The following is a 19,214-nucleotide window of genomic DNA, read 5'->3' as shown; positions in this document are numbered from 1 at the left end:
GAAAAGATCGTTTCTCGCTGCGGACACAAAGTTGAGGTTGCGTGCCACGTGGACGTCAATTGCCGTGAATACCGATGCCGTGCTCGATGTAGGGGTAGCTTGACGTGCGGCCACACTTGTATGAAAGTGTGCTCTTCTTGTACCAGAAAGGTTGACGGCGAAACTAAAGCTCACCATGGGGACTGTCAGCGAGCATGTGGACGAAAGCAAAGCACATGTGCACACAATTGTGCTGCTATCTGCCATGGTACCGAAGCTTGTCCTCCATGCACAGCTAAATGTGATGTCGCCTGCAGCCACTCACGATGCTCAAAGAAATGCTTCGAGCCCTGCACCCCCTGTGCGGAAACCACCTGTCTTTCTGTGTGCCCACACAGCGAGTGCTCCATGCCCTGCGCCGCTCCATGCGACCACGTTCCTTGTTCTCGACGGTGCGAGAAATTCCTCGAATGCCGACATCAGTGTCCTGCTGTGTGCGGAGAAGACTGTCCATCCTCAACCCACTGCCAAATTTGTGCAACGGATGACATCAAGAATCGGGACGTCGATTATATTCTTGGTGTCTCATACAAGGATGTTGATCTCGATGTAAATCCTTGCATTTTTCCTCAATGTGGCCATTTCCTTACCATGGAGAGCATGGATGCCCAAATGGACTTCGCAAATCATTACGAAGTTGATGCCATTGGCAAGCCCATCGCCCTGCTCGTTTCATCGCGGCCATTCTCGATTGAAGACATGAAGACCTGTGGAATCTGTCGCGGTCATTTACGAAACATTGCTAGATATGGTCGACTGGTTCGGCGAGCTCTTCTGGATGAATCCACGAAGAAGCTCATTCTCCGCTTGAATCAAGAGTTTGTCCCTCTTGCACAAGAGCTTACTCGAGAAATCCGCAAGCTTCATGATACTGATCCTCCACAGATGACCAGGTGGCCAGAGCTTGAAATCAAGGGCCGAAGTGGTGAGCAATTGGAAGTGATGAAGCCTGTCATGAACAGCGCGAAGCCTCAGAGATGGGCAAGTATGATTGATTTGCGAGAACGGATCTTTAAATACGTTCATGCTGTGAGCCCTGAAGAGCAGCCCTTCCAACGAGTTCACGACATGGTGATCAATGCACAGCGACGCAAAATAACCGCAGGAGATTTCAAGTTCGGAGACGAAATCTTGCAGACCAAGGGAGTGCTTCAAGGAGCGGCTCTTACTATCCGACTTGACATTGCGCTGCTATCAGACTTCCTGGCACTGGAAAAGTTGGCCTCGTACAAAGAAGCACCGCTGAAAATTAACCTGGAAAGCTTACGAGGTGACTGTCAACATCTTGCGCAAAAAGCTACCGCTAGCAAGCGGCGGGTGCACCAGCTGGAAGGCTTTGTTTTCGAAGCCGAGCTTTATGCCATGGAACGTGCATATGTGTCCGAGGAGCTAGGCAGATGTCATTTGAAAAGCGGCCTTGCTTGTATTGAAAAGGCGAGAGCGCTCTGCAAGGAATTCTCTGGCCAAACAAGTGGACTAATCAGTGAAGTTGATAACGCCGAGAAGATGCTTGAAGGGGGCACGTTCTATGCTGGAATCAGCAGCGAGGAGCGCATGGCAATCATTTCAGTCATGGCGCAGGATTTTACGGGAACGGGCCACTGGTACTATTGTCGCAACAACCATCCGTTCACCATTGGAGAGTGTGGAGGAGCTGTGGAGTTGGCCTCGTGCCCGGAATGCGGCGCTCAAATTGGAGGGGATGACCATATGCCAGCGCCAGGAGTCGTTCGGGCGGAGGACTTTGATATGGATTTGGCGCGTTTGACTCATTGAGCTTTTTTTTTCTTCTTGATTTTTGAATTTCTTTTTGATTACTAGATTTTTAAACAATATGAAATATGAGATAGTCCTGCAGAATGAAATCAGTTTGGATTTTGAAAATCGTGTTCAGTGACGTTTCGGGGGGGACCCCATACGGTGTCACGGCATCTCATTAGCTTATCCTGCTCCAACTAACCTCCCTCTTCCTCTCCTCTAAACACCACACATCAACCAACAACCAAAACCTTCAATTCTCGTATGAATTGTTAAGCGTGGTCAAGAGCCCCTTGCAAGCTCAATCATTGCTCTACGCGCAGCTGTTTACCGCCTGCTTTCATCCCTCAGCTCCCCCTCACTCCCTCCACCATGGCCAGCCCACCGCCTGTCCCGGAGGACCAAACCCGCCTCCTCGAGGAGGCATTGGGGGTGGTGAGGCAACAGTCGGCCATGATGCGCAAATGCTTGGAGACCCCCGGGAAGCTCATGGATGCGCTCAAGTGCGGGTGAGCTGTCCTCCTCTCCTCGGCAGGCAGCCATGCCGGGCCGCCGCGCAATGAATATGTGTGCTAATCAACCCCCGTTTGGGGACTGTAGATCGACTCTAGTATCCGAATTGCGAACCCCTAGCCTCGGTCCGAAGCAGTATTATGAATTGTACATGGCCGTTTTCGATGCGCTGCGACACCTATCCGTCTACCTCAAGGAGAACCACCCCGTCAACCACCTAGCGGACCTGTACGAGCTCGTCCAGTATGCCGGTAATATCGTTCCTCGCTTGTATCTCATGATCACCGTCGGGACCGTGTACATGTCAGTGGAGGATGCGCCGGTCAAGGAAATTATGAAGGACATGATGGAGATGAGCCGTGGTATTCAGCATCCGATTCGTGGTTTGTTTTTGCGATACTACCTATCCGGTCAGGCACGGGACTACCTGCCTTCTGGAACTGGAGATGGACCGGAAGGAAACCTGCAGGACTCCATCAACTTCGTCTTGACCAATTTCGTGGAAATGAATAAACTCTGGGTGCGGCTTCAACACCAGGGTCCGTCGCGAGAGCGAGAACGGCGGATACAAGAGAGGCGTGAGCTTGAGCTACTTGTAGGTAGCAATGTTGTTCGTCTGAGCCAGTTGGTGGATCTCGAGGCATATCAGTCTGGTATCCTGCAAGCGCTTCTGGAACAGGTGGTGCAGTGTCGCGATGTTCTAGCTCAAGAATATCTCCTAGAAGGTAGAGTATCCGTAACGTATGGTTCACATGGCTCAATTGCTAACCTGTGCGACAGTGATCACCAAGGTCTTCCCAGATGAATTCCACCTCCACACCCTTGACCTCCTTCTGTCTGCTATCGCCCGACTCAACCCATACGTTGATCTCAAGAAAATTGTCATTGGGTTAATGGATCGCCTTTCCACATATGCGGCGAAAGAAGGAGAGACAGAATCAACCGAGCGGGATCCAGAGGCGCGGAAACAGAGCGAGGAGGAAGCTGTCACTCGGCTATTGGAGAAGCTAGAACTGGACAAGGAGACGAAAAAGCAAGAATCAAGCGAGGTTTCCAAGGGGAAAGCACCCCAAGAGAATGGGACCGAGGAGCCAAGCAACAGCGAGGAGCCCGCGAAAGAGCCTGAACCTGCTAACGAAGAAGATACGAAACCTAGTCTTCCCGCAGAGGTCAAGCTCTATGATATCTTCTATGATCAAGTTGTCAACTTGATAAAGACCCGTGCACTGCCAATCCAGGATACCATGGCACTTCTGGTATCGCTTGTCAATCTCGCACTGAACATCTATCCCGATCGTTTGGAATATGTTGATCAGGTCTTGGACTTTGCGGCTCAAAAGACAGCCGAATACACTGACCACGCTGATCTGCACTCAGCGCCAACGCAACAACAAATTCTGCAACTTCTTAACGCCCCTGTTCGTTCTTATGTCTCGATTTTTACTGCCCTAGCTTTGCCACACTACCTGCCACTCCTGACATCGCAGTCGTATCCCACTCGGAGATCCGTTGCCGGTGAGATCGTCAAGAGTCTCCTCAAAAATAAGATTGTCATCTCGAGCCCAGAGAACCTTGACCGGGTTTTACAAACTGCAAGAGTTTTGATCAAGGAAGGTATTCAACAAACTGTAGGATACCCGGGAGTGCAAAACCAGCGCCGTGGAGGAGAAACGGATGAGACAGTTGAGGAGCAAGGGTGGCTCGCAAGATTGGTGCATTTGATCCAAGGACCAGACAATGATACTCAGCTCAAGGTATGGATCGTCAATCTGAGATATGAAGATGATGAACTAACTTCAAAAATAGCTCCTTCAAGCAACGCGCAAGGCCTATGCAGATGGAAATGAGCGCATCCGTTACACTACTCCTGCCATTGTGACAGCTTCGATCCGCCTAGCTCGAAAGTTGAAGTCCCGCGAACACTACGATGACAACTGGCAGTCGCAATCCTCCGCTCTATACCGCTTTTTGCATCAATGTGTAAACAACCTTTACCAGCGGGTGAACCCAGGGTGCGTCGACCTGGCGCTGCGGTTGTTTGTGATGTGCGGTGAGGTCGCAGATCAGACTGGCTTCGAGGAAGTTAGCTACGAGTTCTTTGCGCAAGCATTTACGATCTACGAAGATTCAATTAGCGACTCTCGTGCGCAATTCCAGGCAGTCTGCATCATCTCTGGGGCTCTGCATGGTGCACGCGGCTTCTCCAAGGAGAATTACGACACCTTGATTACCAAGGCCGCACTCCATGGCAGCAAGCTCCTCAAGAAGCCAGATCAGTGCCGTGCAGTCTACCTTGCAAGTCACCTTTGGTGGGTTGTTGAGAACCCGCAGCGCGGGGAGGAAGATCCCAAGAATGTAAGAACATACAATACCTCGTTTTCTCAAAGTTCCGTACTTACCGAAATAACAGCTTTACCGTGACGGGAAACGAGTTCTGGAGTGCCTCCAGCGTGCTCTTCGTGTTGCCGATGCTTGCATGGATACAGCCGTCTCCGTCGAGCTTTTCGTCGAGATCCTCAATCGCTACGTTTACTACTTCGACCAGCAAAATGAGACGGTCACTACCAAATACCTAAACGGACTTATTGAGCTCATCCACTCGAATCTTTCGAATACCGAAGACGAGCCCAATCCCAACCTCGATGGCCCAAAGCGTCACTTCGAACGTACACTCGAGTACATCCGGACCCGAGACTACGAAGGTGTTGTTACCGAGAAGCAGTAGATTCAAGTACTGTTTCTTGGTGTTGACTATGATTGTGTCAAGACTTGCTAGCTTTGCAAGATTTTGGCTACGTTTTGGTTGTACGAGATGCGACATGTGCATTGTGGATTTTATTGCCCCCAGACCTCAGGTCCCCTTGAGGTCCTTCCTCTTTTTACCCTATCTCCTTTTTACCTCTTTGCTTTCTGGAAGCCAGCCCCTGCCTATGATGCTTATTTTCCTTCGTTTTTGAGTATATACAAGTGTACCATTGTCATACAATACCTTACCTACCTTTCAGTACATCTTCCTTTTCATTCCACACTTAGCATAATACTTTGATACAACGACCACGAGTTGTTAAAGGGTAGCATGCTCTACAGTTAGGCAGAGCCGGTTCTTAAAGGTATCTCAAATTCTGCCATCGCATTTTTGGCAGGAGTAACGTCATTGAAATAGACACCAGTGTATTATTTTGGGAGCGTACCTGGGGCCCTCCAGATAACTTGTCTGCAGCAAACATCTTGTTCAGCTCGGTCAAGTCGGCAAGTCTGGGATTGAGCTGATCTCTGGTCTACTCGGCAGTTTAGTGAGGGCTTAATGAGCTTGGCTGAAGCATAAAAATCCAGACCGTTGATCAGGAGACACTCCACTCCTGAACGACGCCCGTCTCAAAGCAGGCAAGCCAGTTCTTGGATTTTTGAACCCCTTCTTTTACTCGAGTGGATACAAGGCCCTGAACGATATCGTTTCTGGTGGCTCCTACGGATGTGGTGGCATCGATCCCCAGAGTGAGGAACCTGTTGATGGTGGTTTGGTCATTCTTTACGCTCACTGGAACGCTACCAGTGGTTGGGGCCCGGTTACTGGACTTGGTACACCTGATTTCCAGAAGCTGAAGTCGATGGTCTTGTCTTTCTAAACGACGAAGCAGACTGATTTTTGGAACTGATATAGAGACCGACATGGTCACCTATCTGAATAATATTCAATCAATATAGACTGATATATCCCTTCATCATATCGCTTGGATCTTCTCTGCTATCCTTTGATCTGTACGTAAATTGAAAAGAGATCTTTCACTTGGTGATTTGGGGTACCGAAGATCTGAAAGCTTGTAGTAAGTATAAAGATTTTTGGTAACACAAAAGTCTATTCCAAAGCTTAATTTCACTCAACATAATCCGCTTCAGCATGATGCGGAATTGACTATTCTCTGTCAGCTCGGCTCGTATACGCTGATATCTTCTACAAAAGACTACAGGAACAGCCTTGAAGGCTAGAAACAGACGGACGAAGAAACCTTCAATCATGCAATTGCGTCAAGGACGATGACGGAGAGGGAGATTGTCCCAAGCTCCTTGGATATCGCTGCATAATGCAGAAAGGCGAATAACAAAACTAATACCGTACAGAAAGTAAACCCAGCCCCAGATCTAAGTCCTGTAGACTCGATCACAAAGTAGATAAAATGAAACCCGATCAGCAGAAACCCATGTTCGAAAAAGAAACTTGAGGACAGATGTGTGACGTTAATCCGTGACGCTTCAATTCAGGAAAAAAACACAAATCGGATAAGAGATAAGAGAGGTGGACATTCAGGAGTCGTTCCCATAAGACGCGTAAGGGATATGGAAGAAAGGCGAGCCTTTCATGCCAAAGTGAGCGGGAGCTCATATTCATAAGAGGTTGAGACTGAGGGGGTTAAGTTCCGCCAAACAATCCGGCAGGCGGGTGGTATGGTCGGGGCGCGATGCCAAACTGGCCGGCAGGGTGGCTGTTCCCAGGGACTGGGCTACCGATATCACCTGGGACAATACTGCCGCGGTGACCAGAAGCACTGTTGGTATCCGGCTCAAACTTGACGTGCTGGCCATTCGCATCTTCCTTGATAGAGAATGACCCACCGCCGTTCTGAGTGTTACCTTCAGTGTCGCAGATCTCCAGCATCTCATCCAACTTAATGGTTGGTTCGTTGGGAGGACGCAGAAGCTCTACCTGCATAAGTACCAGATTCACGTTGTGGTAACCCCCAGAACCGGGCCTGGGACTGTGCGTGTTGAGTGTCTTGCAGGCCTGGATCACCAAGAGACGAATGAGAACAGGTCGAGAGGTATGTGGGCGATGATGCGCGTTGGGTGGGGCGAAGATGTTATGCTTCAGCTGTTGCGGCCAGCCGCTCCCATTACCAGTTGCTGTTGCTCCCCAAGTTGACGAGGCGGGGAAAGTAGGGCCCCCGAGCGATGTACCCCATCCAAAACTGGCGGCCTTGGATCCCAGAGGGTCAGTGAAGAATGAAGCCCCTTGGAAGCTAGCTCGCGATGGAAGAGGGAACTGCCCTGGCAAAGTGGGACCGGGCAATGACTGCGAAAGATTGGACGAATTATTGGCATCAGTGTCATCAAGTAGCGCGCTGCTACCCAGTTGAGTGCTTAAGTCGTCTACTTGGTGACCATTCTCCTGTGCACCACTCGATGGTCGCTTGATAGGACTGGGTCGAGGCCATTGGCCACTTGAATCTAGCGGAGATCTTTCAAACGAACCCGACTGCTGTCTTGAGTGCGACCCCGGTTGGTGGAATGCACCAGGCATTGCATGTCCAGAGAAAGGAAGACCGTGTCCAGGATCTGGGAATCCTCTTCCAGAGGGCATTGGACGTACTCCATTGATTCCAGGAGGCGCAGCAATTCCACCCGGTCCAGCGAAAGCGCGGAGCGGGTTTATCATCGCTGAGTTGGGAGAGTACATGCCATAGTCTGGAGGTCCAAGAGGCCGAGCACCCATACCTGGCAGGCCTGGTGGATTTGAAGGTAGACCACCAAAGCCAGGGAAGCCAGGAGGGTGGGTTCTACCAAGGGGTGATAAAGGAGCCGAAGGTTGAGGATGGTGCAAAGGAGGTTGCTGGTGGTGGCCTGGTCTGCTACCGATAGCCCCAGATTGAGACTGCGTCATGGAACGTGGAGAGATGGAAGGTTGCGGGAAGATGTCCGAGGAAGATGGCTGGGAGTGAGGAGAAGAGGTGTGAGATCCCTGCTGTGACGTCTGTCGTGGTCTCGCGGGAGTGGAAACTTTAGGAGCGGCTGGCGTGTAGTGGGGGGATTGGAGAGAGCCAGGAACGGGTTGCGATGAAAGGTTCGTCGGCATGGCGATACTAGTCCCAGAATGAGGTGCGGGTCTGGCTTGAATATCCCGTTTTCCAGAGCGTTCTCTGGCCTCATGCTCTGCTTTAGCTGCCGCTTCACGATCTCGCTTTGCCTGTTCCTCACGCTGCTCGTCTTTCATCTTCTTCTCACGGGCTTCACGCTCTTCTTTCTCCTTGCGCTTCGCTTCCTCACGCCTCTTTTTCTCCTCCTTCTGCTCTCGCTGCTTGCGTTCTGCTTCAGCTTGCCGGTCCCTTTCTTCTCTGATACGCCGTTGCTTCTCTGCTTCCTTGCGTGCACGTTCCTCTTCCTGGGCCTTGCGCTCAGCCTCTCGCTTCAATCGCTGTTCTTCACGCCTCAATCGTTGTTCCTCGAGCTTTTTCTCTTGAGCAGCCTTCACAGCGGCCTCTTCAGCCGCTTTCTCGGCATCCCGACGAGCTTTCTCTTCTTCTTTAGCCAGTTTCTGTAATCGCTTCTTGTCCTTCTTCTTCAATGCTTCTCGTGCCTTCTTCGCATTGCGCTGCTCGTTCCGAGTCTCCTCTTCTAGAAGCTCCTCAATGAGCTGCTTCTGGCGTTGTTCGGCAACTTTCTCTCGATATGCGGTCATGACTCGTTGTTCAAACATGCGAGCGGCAAAAATTTGGAACATTCGGCGGCCTTCTTGCATGCGCTGTTCTTCGGTCATAGCATCCTTGGTCTGTCAGCACAGATAGCTTAGGGAAGGTGATGTCACGTACCATCTCGTCCTCATCAAACTCCTCCTCTTCCTGGCTGTCATAATCTTCGTCCTCTTCGTCGTCATAATCATCATCATCAAGGGGCCCGTGATTATGACCAGCATGGAATGATTGGTGGGCGGCAGCGATATTGTATTGTGTGTCTTCTTCTCGTTGCATTCGACGCTCGGCTAGTTGCTCCATCATGTCAATGAAGTGCTTACCATCGTTTTTGAGAAGATCGTCTGCCACAGTGAGGATACCATCTAACCAAGAACAGTCAGAAAACAACCAAACTTTGGATCAGTATATCAACGCACCTTTCACAGTTAAACTATTTCCAAACGCGAAAAAGTCTGCTCGAGCGGCGCGAGCTTCGTCGTCCTCCTCAAATTCATCATCACTGTACAGCTCATCATCATCCTCTTCCTCCTCATCGTCATAATCCTCTTCTAGATCCTCGTCTTCTTCCTCATCTTCTTCATCCTCAGGCAGCTCCTGAACTCGGCCTCTTGATGGGTGATATTGGCCGTGCGTGCGGGTATGCTGACCAGGAGATCGAAGCGGCGGTTGGTATAATCGAGGTGGAGGAATGATAGGTGCGCCTTCGTCAAATGAGTCTTGGTTGTTGTTGGCGTATTGCTCCAACTCCTCGTAATACGCATCATACAAGACCTCAAGCTCTTCCTCAATTGCGGTTCGCTTTCGGCCACAGACGGTGCAGCTACAAGAGTGCTTTTGTTGCTCTTTCATCTTCTTCAAGACGGCATCTTTCTCTACTTTCACAAGTTGCCGCCGTTCCTCTTCGCCCAACTCAAACCAAAATTTTCGAATATTTTCCCGCTCCTCCAAAGAAGATTGGTTCCATATACTGTTTTCCTTGCCGGACTTGGCAGGGAATCGAGAAAATGGCAGCGAATGTGGATGTGGAGGGTGAGAGAAGCTAGCGGAAGGTGAGGAAAGAGGAGTTGAGCTGCCATCGGCGAGAGCGTGGTGAGTCAGAGCGGCTTTTCTTGTTCTTCTTTTTCTTTGTTTTCGAGCCTGTTGCGTCGTCGTAATCGTTCGATACTGAATTCCTGCCCAGGCCATGATGCGCTCCATTATGATACATTTCGTCTGATACATGGTCAAGATCTGCACTGTCGACTTCGTGATCATTGGAATGTTGGTCATCGGCCGTCGAGTCCAGGTCCGCGGAGGTATGCACGTCAGACGGATCCGCGGCGAGGCGGGCCGCCTGTTTCTGTCGACGTTTTTGTTTCTTGCGATTCACAGGCGCCGGTGCAGGCATGCTCTCAGTGGTGGTGTGGCTCAAAGGTCCCCGCGCATCGCTGTTTGTCGGTGGTGTCGGGTTAGCTGACACATGAGCCGCCATGGTGGGTGTGGATGAAGCTGAGAGCAACAGTCCTCGGCGGAATTCTGTTTAGACGCGGCACAAGATCAGTACCCAGCGACCAACGACAGAAGTTGGAGGGTGGGGGGTTTGGGAAAACGGCCAGGGCAAAAAGCGGAGACCGGTAGGGCGAAAGAACCAACAAAGCTCCGACCCAATCCCATGCAAGGACTCACCAAAAGATACAAACCCCTTAGGGTGTTCACAAAGGTACAGACGCAGTCCCTTTGCTTGTCACGTCGGGAGGTCCGAGGGGGTAGGAAGTGAGAGGGGTTGTCCGGGGCTCAAGATACTGGGGTGGGAGGAGGGGGTGGTTCAAAGGCAGTGAACCCGCCGGCGCAGGACGTGATGAGTGGAGCGGGCCACGGGAGACTGGCGAACTGGCGGAGGAATGTATTTAGTGAGTTCGAACCAGGGCCAGCAAGCAAACGGAGCGGAACCCTGAGAGCACGGTACAGGAAGGGAGCGAGATCTATACCAATGATGATGGATGAGCGATGGGCTTTGCTGCGTTCTGGCTGGTTGTCGTGCCGCCGCAACAGGACAATTAGCCGCCGGAAGCGAGCTGCTGCCCGATTATTCAGGCACCAGATCGTGTTCTCCTCACTTTTCTACTGGGTTATGCTGGATTTGTTTTCGATTCTATCTATCATCGATCCGGGCATCATAGTTACGTCTAGTGCTCGGGTTTGTGCAGGGCGTAATTGCTCGAGATGGGATGCCTTCATCTGACTGACAGACACACCGCCTGCAGCAGAGTATTGCCAGGTAAAAGACGGGGCGGTGGGGCTATCCGCCAGTTGTCTTACCTACGTATATCTAATACAGATGCCGTTGTTGCTACTCCACCTGGCGCAGTGAGACATAGCGCTAGATAAAAATAACTTTCTTCAAATCACACTTTGCAAATAAAAAAGAGCTTTACGGAGTGTCCGAAGATCTTAAACAGACATATGTCATTATAGGAAGAATCCCCACTGTATAGCATCCTAAATTTACCAAGAAATTGCGTAGCCTTCAAAACTCTCCTCCCGGTGTGCCTTAAATCTCCGGATTGTTTCCTACAGCGTACACTAACCGCATTCCCGCTCTCGTTCCCCCCCTTCATCTTATCAAACCGGCAACTCTCTTTCGCTTACCCATTTTCAATACCTCTCGTTTACTTTTTTTTTCTTGTTCCTTAGTCTTTGACTTGCTGCTTCCCCGGTGGATCAGATCTCCAGGCTCGTGTTTAGCCGTCCAATTCGTCAACTGCATCCCACTCCCCCAACAGACTACGCTTTAGCCCCGGCGCGACCGTCCTCACGAACTCAAAGTCACATCACTGGTTGTCCTTGGGCTGACCACGCCTGCACCACTTCGCTATTGGGCGGGAATACGGCATACGCGCAGGGCTGACCTCCCCTTACCCCTGCTTCTTGTGTTGCGGCCTTCGTGGGCCTAACTCGACTATCTCGCACCTGTGATCGGGTCGTCCTTCTCTATTTTCTTCCACCTTCTTGTCAAACAGCGCTTGGGTGACTACCCTACCCCACCCGATCCATTGAAATATGGCGCAACAACAGGGTGATAATGTTATGCGGAGGTACGCGCGGCCAGTTCCATCCTCTGCACTTTGTCATACCCCCTCCGGCCTAGATCGTACAAGACCCTTCCAACGTCTCCGCAGAGTGGCAATTTCATCCTGCGGATAACTTGAAAAGTTCTTGCATAATTTACAATTGAATGTCTGCACTGGTCATATCACAATGCTAACCTCAACTGATACTTCCAGAAAGCTTGTGATCATCGGAGATGGCGCGTGCGGGAAAACCAGTTTACTCAGCGTCTTCACACTCGGATACTTCCCAACTGTAAGTCAAGTCCATCCTTTGCGTTATAGAGAATCCGAGCTAACTTCTCACAGCACTATGTTAGTCACCCTGCCCTACCGCCCGCGCCGTTCGACAACTCTGACTTTGTTTCCTAGGTCCCGACAGTATTCGAAAACTATGTAACGGATTGCCGGGTTGATGGCCGCTCTGTACAATTGGCTCTTTGGGATACAGCTGGACAAGAAGATTATGAACGATTGCGCCCACTGGCATACTCGAAGGCCCATGTCCTGCTGATCGGCTTCGCTGTGGATACACCAGACACCCTCGAGAACGTGAAACACAAGGTGCGTCAGATCTGCCCGGCATATAATACTGCCACTAAGTTTTGATAGTGGATCGAGGAAGCAAATGAACGGTGTCCCGGTGTACCCATTATCCTAGTCGGCCTCAAGAAAGATCTGCGAGAAGATCCACTGGCCATCGAAGAAATGCGCAAAAAATCCCTCAAATTTGTCACAGCCAAAGAAGGCAATGACACCGGCACCAGCATTGGAGCCCGCAAATACCTCGAATGCTCCTCTTTGACCGGCGAGGGTGTCGACGACGTGTTCGAAGCAGCCACCCGAGCTGCGCTTTTGACCTTTGACAAGCGGAAAAGCTCCTGTTGCGTGGTGCTATAACGACATCAGAATGTGCGACATTACTGCTTTCTCTGACAGCGTTCGGTTTATTTTACTCTCTCGACTTGGGAAAGCGTTGAACTTGGTTCAAGCTCTAGTTTGCCGTTCAATCGACCTTCCGCTGTATCATGCATCATTGGCGTTTGGGAGGTTCTAGTGCTCGCCTAGTCGATTGGCTTGGGCCATGCCTTTTATTTTGCCCTGGCTGTTTTGGCCGTGTCTATTCTCTCTCGGAGTACATTTGTTTTTCCTTCACTTCATGTCTTTCCTTGACTGGCCATTGCTTTGCCTCATTTTTCCGACTTTATGCACGTGCAACTCCGGATACCTGTCCCTGTCTCTCATTTGCAAATTCCCCGACGTGCATGGCGAATCCCGCTCCTTTTGACCCTTCTCTGTAGTATTTCCTGTCACTCTCTCTCTTTTCATACTGTGTGTTAGCTTATTTTTTTTTTCTTCCGGGACTACATAATCAATTACCTGACCTCGGATTCTGTCTCTTTGTAACTTCATATTCGGCTACAAAGATTTAGTCGCAGGGCCACGGAAGCATGGTTCTATACTGCCAAGGTTCTGAACTTCTGTATTTGTGAACCGTCGGTACCGAGCGAGTTTACTTCCTTAGCTGAATACAGGCTCTACGTACAACCTTTTAAATACCTGAGGGAAATGGCAAAAGAAATTCATGGGTCCTCGATTTACATCTCAAATGACCTTGAGAAAGAAGATAAAATGCATATATAGTACATAGCGCCAATGATACAAGACAACCCAAGGCAAATCAAGCAATTGCCTCAAATCTCACCGAGTCAACACAACCAATGCTCGGGAATCTATTTCTTCGATGGTTTCTTCCACTCATGGTTCCACCCTTCAGCAGGGGGGTAGTCGGTCTGCATACGTCCGTACTCGATGGGGAACATATCATTGAAGATACCCTTCTTGTTCATAGATTTCCGGAACAGTCTGCCACCATCACCGGCACCAGTCCGCAGCTCCTCACACGCAGCCTGCATGCTCTGGTACTGACGCTGCAGCTCGAGTTCGTGGTTTTGACGCTGCTTAGACTGGAAGAGTTGCCAGGCACGGTGAATAGTCCAGTGACGCAGGAATCGGTTACGAGAGAAGCGGAGGGGACGTGGGGTAAGGGGGTGGTGCAGGAAGTAGCGAATAAGAGCTAGATGATGTTGTTAACTTCGGATCTTGAGGGTGATGGGCACGTGGTGCTCGCGGATGCCATTGTGGGCAATGGGTTGAACATACTGATTCGCTTGTCTGTTCCGGGACGTCCTGCACGCTTGGCCATTGAGCTTGTCGATGAGAAAGGCGCGGATTGCACGGCTGCGGTGATCGGGCCGGGTTGTGTTGCTCGTCGGGTCAGGGTCTCTTGGCAGGCACGGGTGACCGAGGGGCGCACAGGTGCCAACGACATGGGGATTCGGAAAACATTCGCGAGGGACGCGAGCGCTGGTGATAGAGACCGCATTGTGGTTGGGGTATATGGGGGTTGTAGAAGAGGATGTCGCGGTGCATTTCAGGGCGAATAATTCCCTGACGGCAGAATTGTCGCCGCCTTTATTAGCCGCGCGCTTAACCCACTAAACCGTACAGCAAGTCTACGAGTACAAATGAATGATGAATTTACTGTCTTGTATTTCTGCTGATGTGGTGAACGAGCAAACATCCATGTTTTATGGTGCCGGATTTTCTTTTCCCTTGGTCATTGTTGATATGCTCATGATATTACATACAGTAATCAAAATGCATAATCCGTTCGAGGAGATCCGAGAAGAGAGGCAATGTATGAGATATGAGAATGATTCGTAATGTGCAGCGGTATCTTGAGGGTCATAAGAGGCATCAAATGTCAAAGCGACATGCGTGTAAGTAGTACACCCCGCCAAAATCAAGCAAAGCCCCGTAAAATAACGCCGTAAGATGCAAAAGAGAGGAAACAAGTACCGAGGCCCAATAAAGCAAATTCACATCGGGTTTACCGCTTCGATGTCCCTTTTCTGGCCTTGGACCGCTCGTAATTCAGAACCTTGCGCCGCCGGTGTGTTTGGGCCAGCTTCCACCGGCAATAGAGAACAAGTGCGTCTTTCAGCAGCACAAACATACAGCCGCCGACGACGCTACGGCCCCAACGAGTTTGGAGAAGTCCGGGGCGGCTGCGCTCCAAAACCGAAGATGGCGTGGTCCAAGATTTAGGGAGGACATATTTCAGAAGGCCACCCACCGATGCAGAGATAGCCGGGAACACGAGAGCTCCGAGAACAATATCGGTGAGGTTTCCGGTGTCGTGAATGATTTCGTTTTGACGTCGGCCTAGATCCATTCCCTGTCCGTTGTTCTGGCCTGCGGGCTGGCCTTGAGCTTGTCCGTCCTGGGCGCCTATGTCAGCGCCATCGTTGTTATCGGCAGCGGGAAGAGCTGGAGCACCGACAAGCTCGTCGTCATTGCCCATCCCTACCTGTAACTCGAGATCAATCTCCATGAGAATTTGACCATTAGCATTGTCGCCAAATCGATTCAGTCCCTCCGCTTGGTCCTGCTGCTGTGCATCATCCAGAATGTCTTCGGCTGCGCGAGGTTGTACCTCTGCGATCCATTTACGCTCCAGTGCACCGAACACGCGATCGTACAGCGCACCATAGAAGCTTTTCACATATGGCAGAGCAGCGAAAGTCATCGCCGGTGTAGGCGGCCAAAGATCGAGGTCGGGCTCTTGACCCGGGCTGTGCGCAGCGAAGAATAGGACGGGAATCGCCGGAAGAAGGCCCTCGGCGTAACGAGTGCGAGAAAAGATCAGGACGAGCGGGATGAGGGGTAGACCGAGGTTCATTCCAGGGTTCCAAGGGCCATCAACACTGTCCTCAAGAATATGCCTGGCCTCTTCCGAACCAAATACAAGATGCATCGAGTACGCACCATGCGCGCAGCAGCCTGCCCACACTGTGCCCGCCACCGTGAAAACCATCCCCGGGAGGACGAGCCGTCCCGCCACTCTCTCCATCATACGCAAAGAGTCAACGATGTAGCTTCGTGGCCGCGTGACGACAATCTCGGATTTACACTGAGGGCACTGCATTTTGGCGTCACCATTTCGCCTGCGGGAGCGAGGGTTCTCAAGATCTGCAAGCCAATCAAGCAGACAAGCCTCATGCGCTGTCAAGGCACATGGGCATGGAGATCGCCATTCTAAATTCAGTGGCGAGTCCTCTGTCTCGTCGGTGTAGCAAATCCAACATTTGCGGGGTTCCTCGATATCCGTGTGTCGTCCAGTAGCCTTGTCGGTGACCTGAGTCGCATTTTCGAGAGCGCTTGGAGTTGAAGCGGCTTTGTTTAAGAATACGGTCTCGGTGTCCTCACTCGAGTTGGTCTGGGATGAGGTGCTATCAAACGTAGTTGTATCATCGCTATTGGACGTGACGCCATCAGACGATCGGGTCCTCCCAGCGACAGTATAACTTGGGAGTGACGCCATGGTGAAGGAAGGATCAATAGGCGCAGAAAGAAAGCAAAGGATTAGAGTGCCGAACTCGAGTTCAAAGAAATGTGGGTCAGCATCTTCCGAGGAAATTCAAGTATGGGGAGAAGATGACGAAGCCGTGGAAAGCGAGTCAGTAGATTGCGAAATCCGCTGGAAGAGAGTAGCTCCGCACTAAGGTGGAGAGTCCGCCTTAAAGAGCATCTCGGCTGTGACTCGCGGCTGTCAGTATGGTCACGTGAATGGTCACGTCAGAACCGCCGAGGCGAACGTGCTTTTGCCTCTTGCCCGCAATCAGCGCGATCTACCGGGATTTCGCGAGCAGTGGAGTACCTGGCATGCACAGGAAATGAGCAGGAGCAATGTCAAGTCTTACTGGCGAGATCATCCTATCATTTCCGGAAGGCTAGCAGACTAGAGCAAACTAGTAGTGACTCAGACATCGCTTTATTAATCGGCGTCGCATGACTTGTCTGGATAGGCTAGCCGTAGCAGCGTAGAGCAGTAGGCGATTCTTATCTCAATTTATTGGGGAAATTCTCAAAAATGTGAAATTTTCCACGCTATTTCGCCAGGAACTGGTCTAGGGCCTGGCTATCATGGATCTAGGGCATCACCCTTTCCTAAGCTTAGTTTGACAAACAGCTTACTCTTACAAATATTGATTTTCTGTTCATAACTTCCCTCGGTAACTAAGCGTACCTCTTGACACATCCTTTCCTGAACCAACAGTTTTCAGGGTCCAAGTGGATCTTGGCGATCCATCCGGGGCAAAGACCGAACGTTACGGGGAACCTTATCAGATACGTGTAAGCACCGTGCACGATCACTCCAAAAATTTGAACTTTCATAGCCTGCAACCATCATAGCTATTGAGGTTGACAAAAATGGGCCCTGACTGTTTCTTGCCTTGAAAATACATTAGACCGCGTATTCTACTCCAATTGTCCACCAGCCTAGCATCCTTTACTTTGGCGGCGTTAGCGATTAAACAGCCCTGACTGAAACTTGGCAATACTGATGTGCTTGAATTTGTTCTTGCTTATGGTCAATAAATGCAATGAATTCTTCTTTCCAGGTCTATCTGGCTTATCTGGGATACACAGTCCTACCATGCCTGGCTTATACCTTTTGTCGTGAGTTTTTTTCACTCTCAGTCTTCGGAGCTTCCACTATCCACGTGGTCAGACCTAAACTGCCCAAGCCAAGTTCGCACCCTGAAGCGACCGAATGTCTATTGATCATCTTTCTTGGATGCTCATCACAATGGATTGAAGCTCAATCCTTCCAGGAGGGTGACTTCCCGAGGGTAGGGGGAACTTGACAGCCGGAGGTTTATCTATATTCCACGTTCTTGTACGTGACTCGCCTTTACTTCTTCACGCCATTGTCTCGTTTCAGGCTACCATCGCCATGTATCTGATCTCCCACCTTTCACGATTTCTCTTCCTCCGCTTCCTTCCTTGAACATCGTTCTCCACGCTGTCCTCTCTTCACAAACTTCTGGCTACCAGGCATCAAGTCTAAAATCCCTTCCAGAGTCCCTCTACTACGTGAGCTTCGACCCTGCCCCTTCAATCTGAGTCTTCCACTGGGAATCCGAGGTTCCACACCCAAGTATTGGATCGGTTTGCATAGCAGACTTCGTTTGTCTATGGCAACAAATCGATTTAAGGGGCGCAATGCAATTGATTATAACACCCTCCCTCTCTTTCTAATTTCAATCTTCCCCTTCAATTCAGTTGTGACTCCTCCCTTCTCCACGAGGAAGAGCGACAGCAAGGATGGGCAATAAATGGTAGCGATCGTTTAGCCCAGACTCTCTGAGAGCTTCCCGAGAGCTGTACCGTTTTCTCCTTGCCTATATCTCTTTCCTCGGGATCACAATAGAGAGGACAATCATTCAGGAAAACTTGTGGACTTTGAAGGCTTTTGGCTAATCCTGCAGGTGATTTCTGGTGAGAACTCGACCATCGCGACCGCGTGCGTTCTAAGCCTTTCCACTTCTATATGCGCATTCATCGGGGCTTCTAACGCGCAATATGCTTGCTATTTAGCTTCTTTGATGTTATTGTATTTTACGGGAACCACAATTTTAATGTAATTGTGAAGTATGTCGCTCTCGCCGAGGCCGGTCTCGTTGCTGATCTCTCCGTGTGTGCGCGAAGCAACATGGAACTTAACTCCTTAATTTGTGCAATGTTGTTATGGACTGTACAACCTGTCAAGAAGATCAATTTCAGATCCAAACAGGAACAGTAACAGAATGTAGGGAGGTAGTTAAGATGTGATCAATACTCTTGGCAAGTTATGACATCGAGATACGTCATCGCGACGATGGTGAAAAGCACCTCATCATACTCCTTGTGATACAAAGAAACCTGATTTCCCAAACTACATATGAAAGCAACGTTCAAATTCAAATATTCCGAATCCTTTAATTCTTTTAACACACTGTAACTTCAGAAATATTTCAAACTTCTCCACCTTTCTCATCCACATATCATTCATAATGAGCTCCTTCTTACGACTTCCATCGCGAATCCGGACGCCTGCCTCCTTCGCTCCTCTCGGTCGCCCCTTGACCAACCTCCCCGGGCGATGCTACGTCCATAGCACTCCCAAGCAATATAACAAGGCCGATGAGCATGAACTGGAAAAAGAAGACTGCGACCGTGGCGCCAACCCAAACCACCCAATTCCTTCCAACAATGCGCACCCCACTCTTACAGATGGCAGGCAATCAAACCTGGCCGATATGGAAGGCAAAAAACATGAGGATTTACCGGAGGATGTGAGAAAGCACAATGAGGAAATGGAAAACCGATATGATCGACCTTACAACCATATCTCGGATGAGGGCAATGTTGAGAAAGCGTTCCAAGAAAAGAAAGAAGAGAAATGAGTGCTTTTTAGCTCGTTTGATGAGGATAATTTATTTTGGGCCATTATGAATCGTCATGC

At 50.3% G+C, this 19,214-nt stretch overlaps 8 protein-coding genes across 8 annotated transcripts; 5 read left to right on the top strand and 3 right to left on the bottom strand.

Annotated features, from left to right (window-relative positions):
- Nucleotides 1-175: 175 nt before the first annotated feature.
- N7503_008840 (uncharacterized protein) lies at nt 176-592 on the top strand (the record flags this gene model as incomplete). The annotated part of the gene is made up of 1 exon (XM_057068387.1): nt 176-592. The coding sequence occupies one exon, from the start codon at nt 176-178 to the stop codon at nt 590-592; it is 417 nt and encodes a 138-aa protein (XP_056919242.1).
- A 38-nt stretch (nt 593-630) lies between these two features.
- On the top strand, nt 631-1,815 carry N7503_008839 (uncharacterized protein; the record flags this gene model as incomplete). The annotated part of the gene is made up of 1 exon (XM_057068386.1): nt 631-1,815. One exon carries the CDS (start codon nt 631-633, stop codon nt 1,813-1,815), a length of 1,185 nt encoding a protein of 394 aa, XP_056919241.1.
- A 194-nt stretch (nt 1,816-2,009) lies between these two features.
- On the top strand, nt 2,010-5,314 carry N7503_008838 (vacuolar protein sorting-associated protein 35). Its single transcript, XM_057068385.1, has 5 exons — nt 2,010-2,306; nt 2,398-3,035; nt 3,091-4,064; nt 4,117-4,665; nt 4,721-5,314. The coding sequence occupies exons 1-5, from the start codon at nt 2,170-2,172 to the stop codon at nt 5,033-5,035; spliced, it is 2,613 nt and encodes an 870-aa protein (XP_056919240.1). The 5' UTR covers nt 2,010-2,169; the 3' UTR covers nt 5,036-5,314.
- Nucleotides 5,315-6,718: 1,404 nt separating this feature from the next.
- On the bottom strand, nt 6,719-10,245 carry N7503_008837 (uncharacterized protein; the record flags this gene model as incomplete). The annotated part of the gene is made up of 4 exons (XM_057068384.1): nt 6,719-8,845; nt 8,892-9,136; nt 9,191-9,911; nt 9,994-10,245. 4 exons carry the CDS (start codon nt 10,243-10,245, stop codon nt 6,719-6,721), a joined length of 3,345 nt encoding a protein of 1,114 aa, XP_056919239.1.
- Nucleotides 10,246-11,813: 1,568 nt separating this feature from the next.
- On the top strand, nt 11,814-12,760 carry rho2 (uncharacterized protein; the record flags this gene model as incomplete). The annotated part of the gene is made up of 5 exons (XM_057068383.1): nt 11,814-11,848; nt 12,038-12,116; nt 12,170-12,175; nt 12,233-12,424; nt 12,473-12,760. 5 exons carry the CDS (start codon nt 11,814-11,816, stop codon nt 12,758-12,760), a joined length of 600 nt encoding a protein of 199 aa, XP_056919238.1.
- Nucleotides 12,761-13,593: 833 nt separating this feature from the next.
- On the bottom strand, nt 13,594-14,287 carry N7503_008835 (mitochondrial 54S ribosomal protein mL40; the record flags this gene model as incomplete). The annotated part of the gene is made up of 2 exons (XM_057068382.1): nt 14,024-14,287; nt 13,594-13,937 (listed from the first exon to the last, which is right to left on the bottom strand). The coding sequence occupies exons 1-2, from the start codon at nt 14,244-14,246 to the stop codon at nt 13,594-13,596; spliced, it is 567 nt and encodes a 188-aa protein (XP_056919237.1). The 5' UTR covers nt 14,247-14,287.
- Nucleotides 14,288-14,753: 466 nt separating this feature from the next.
- N7503_008834 (RING finger domain protein) lies at nt 14,754-16,247 on the bottom strand (the record flags this gene model as incomplete). Its single annotated transcript, XM_057068381.1, has 1 exon — nt 14,754-16,247. One exon carries the CDS (start codon nt 16,245-16,247, stop codon nt 14,754-14,756), a length of 1,494 nt encoding a protein of 497 aa, XP_056919236.1.
- Nucleotides 16,248-18,762: 2,515 nt separating this feature from the next.
- On the top strand, nt 18,763-19,155 carry N7503_008833 (uncharacterized protein; the record flags this gene model as incomplete). Its single annotated transcript, XM_057068380.1, has 1 exon — nt 18,763-19,155. The coding sequence occupies one exon, from the start codon at nt 18,763-18,765 to the stop codon at nt 19,153-19,155; it is 393 nt and encodes a 130-aa protein (XP_056919235.1).
- Between the last annotated feature and the right edge of the window lie 59 nt (nt 19,156-19,214).

Source organism: Penicillium pulvis (assembly GCF_028828015.1).
Source record: "Penicillium pulvis strain IBT 33274 chromosome Unknown contig_7_segment1_segment0, whole genome shotgun sequence".
NCBI lineage: Eukaryota > Fungi > Ascomycota > Eurotiomycetes > Eurotiales > Aspergillaceae > Penicillium > Penicillium pulvis.
This window is presented reverse-complemented; position numbering and strand designations above follow the sequence as displayed.

Coding starts and splice junctions, on each gene's coding strand:
- N7503_008838 (XM_057068385.1), top strand. CDS start 2,170: ATGGCCAGCCCACCGCCTGTCCCGGAGGACCAAACCCGCCTCCTCGAG. Junction 3,036..3,090: donor TCAAGAATATCTCCTAGAAG/GTAGAGTATCCG, acceptor CCTGTGCGACAG/TGATCACCAAGGTCTTCCCA. Junction 4,666..4,720: donor GGGAGGAAGATCCCAAGAAT/GTAAGAACATAC, acceptor CCGAAATAACAG/CTTTACCGTGACGGGAAACG.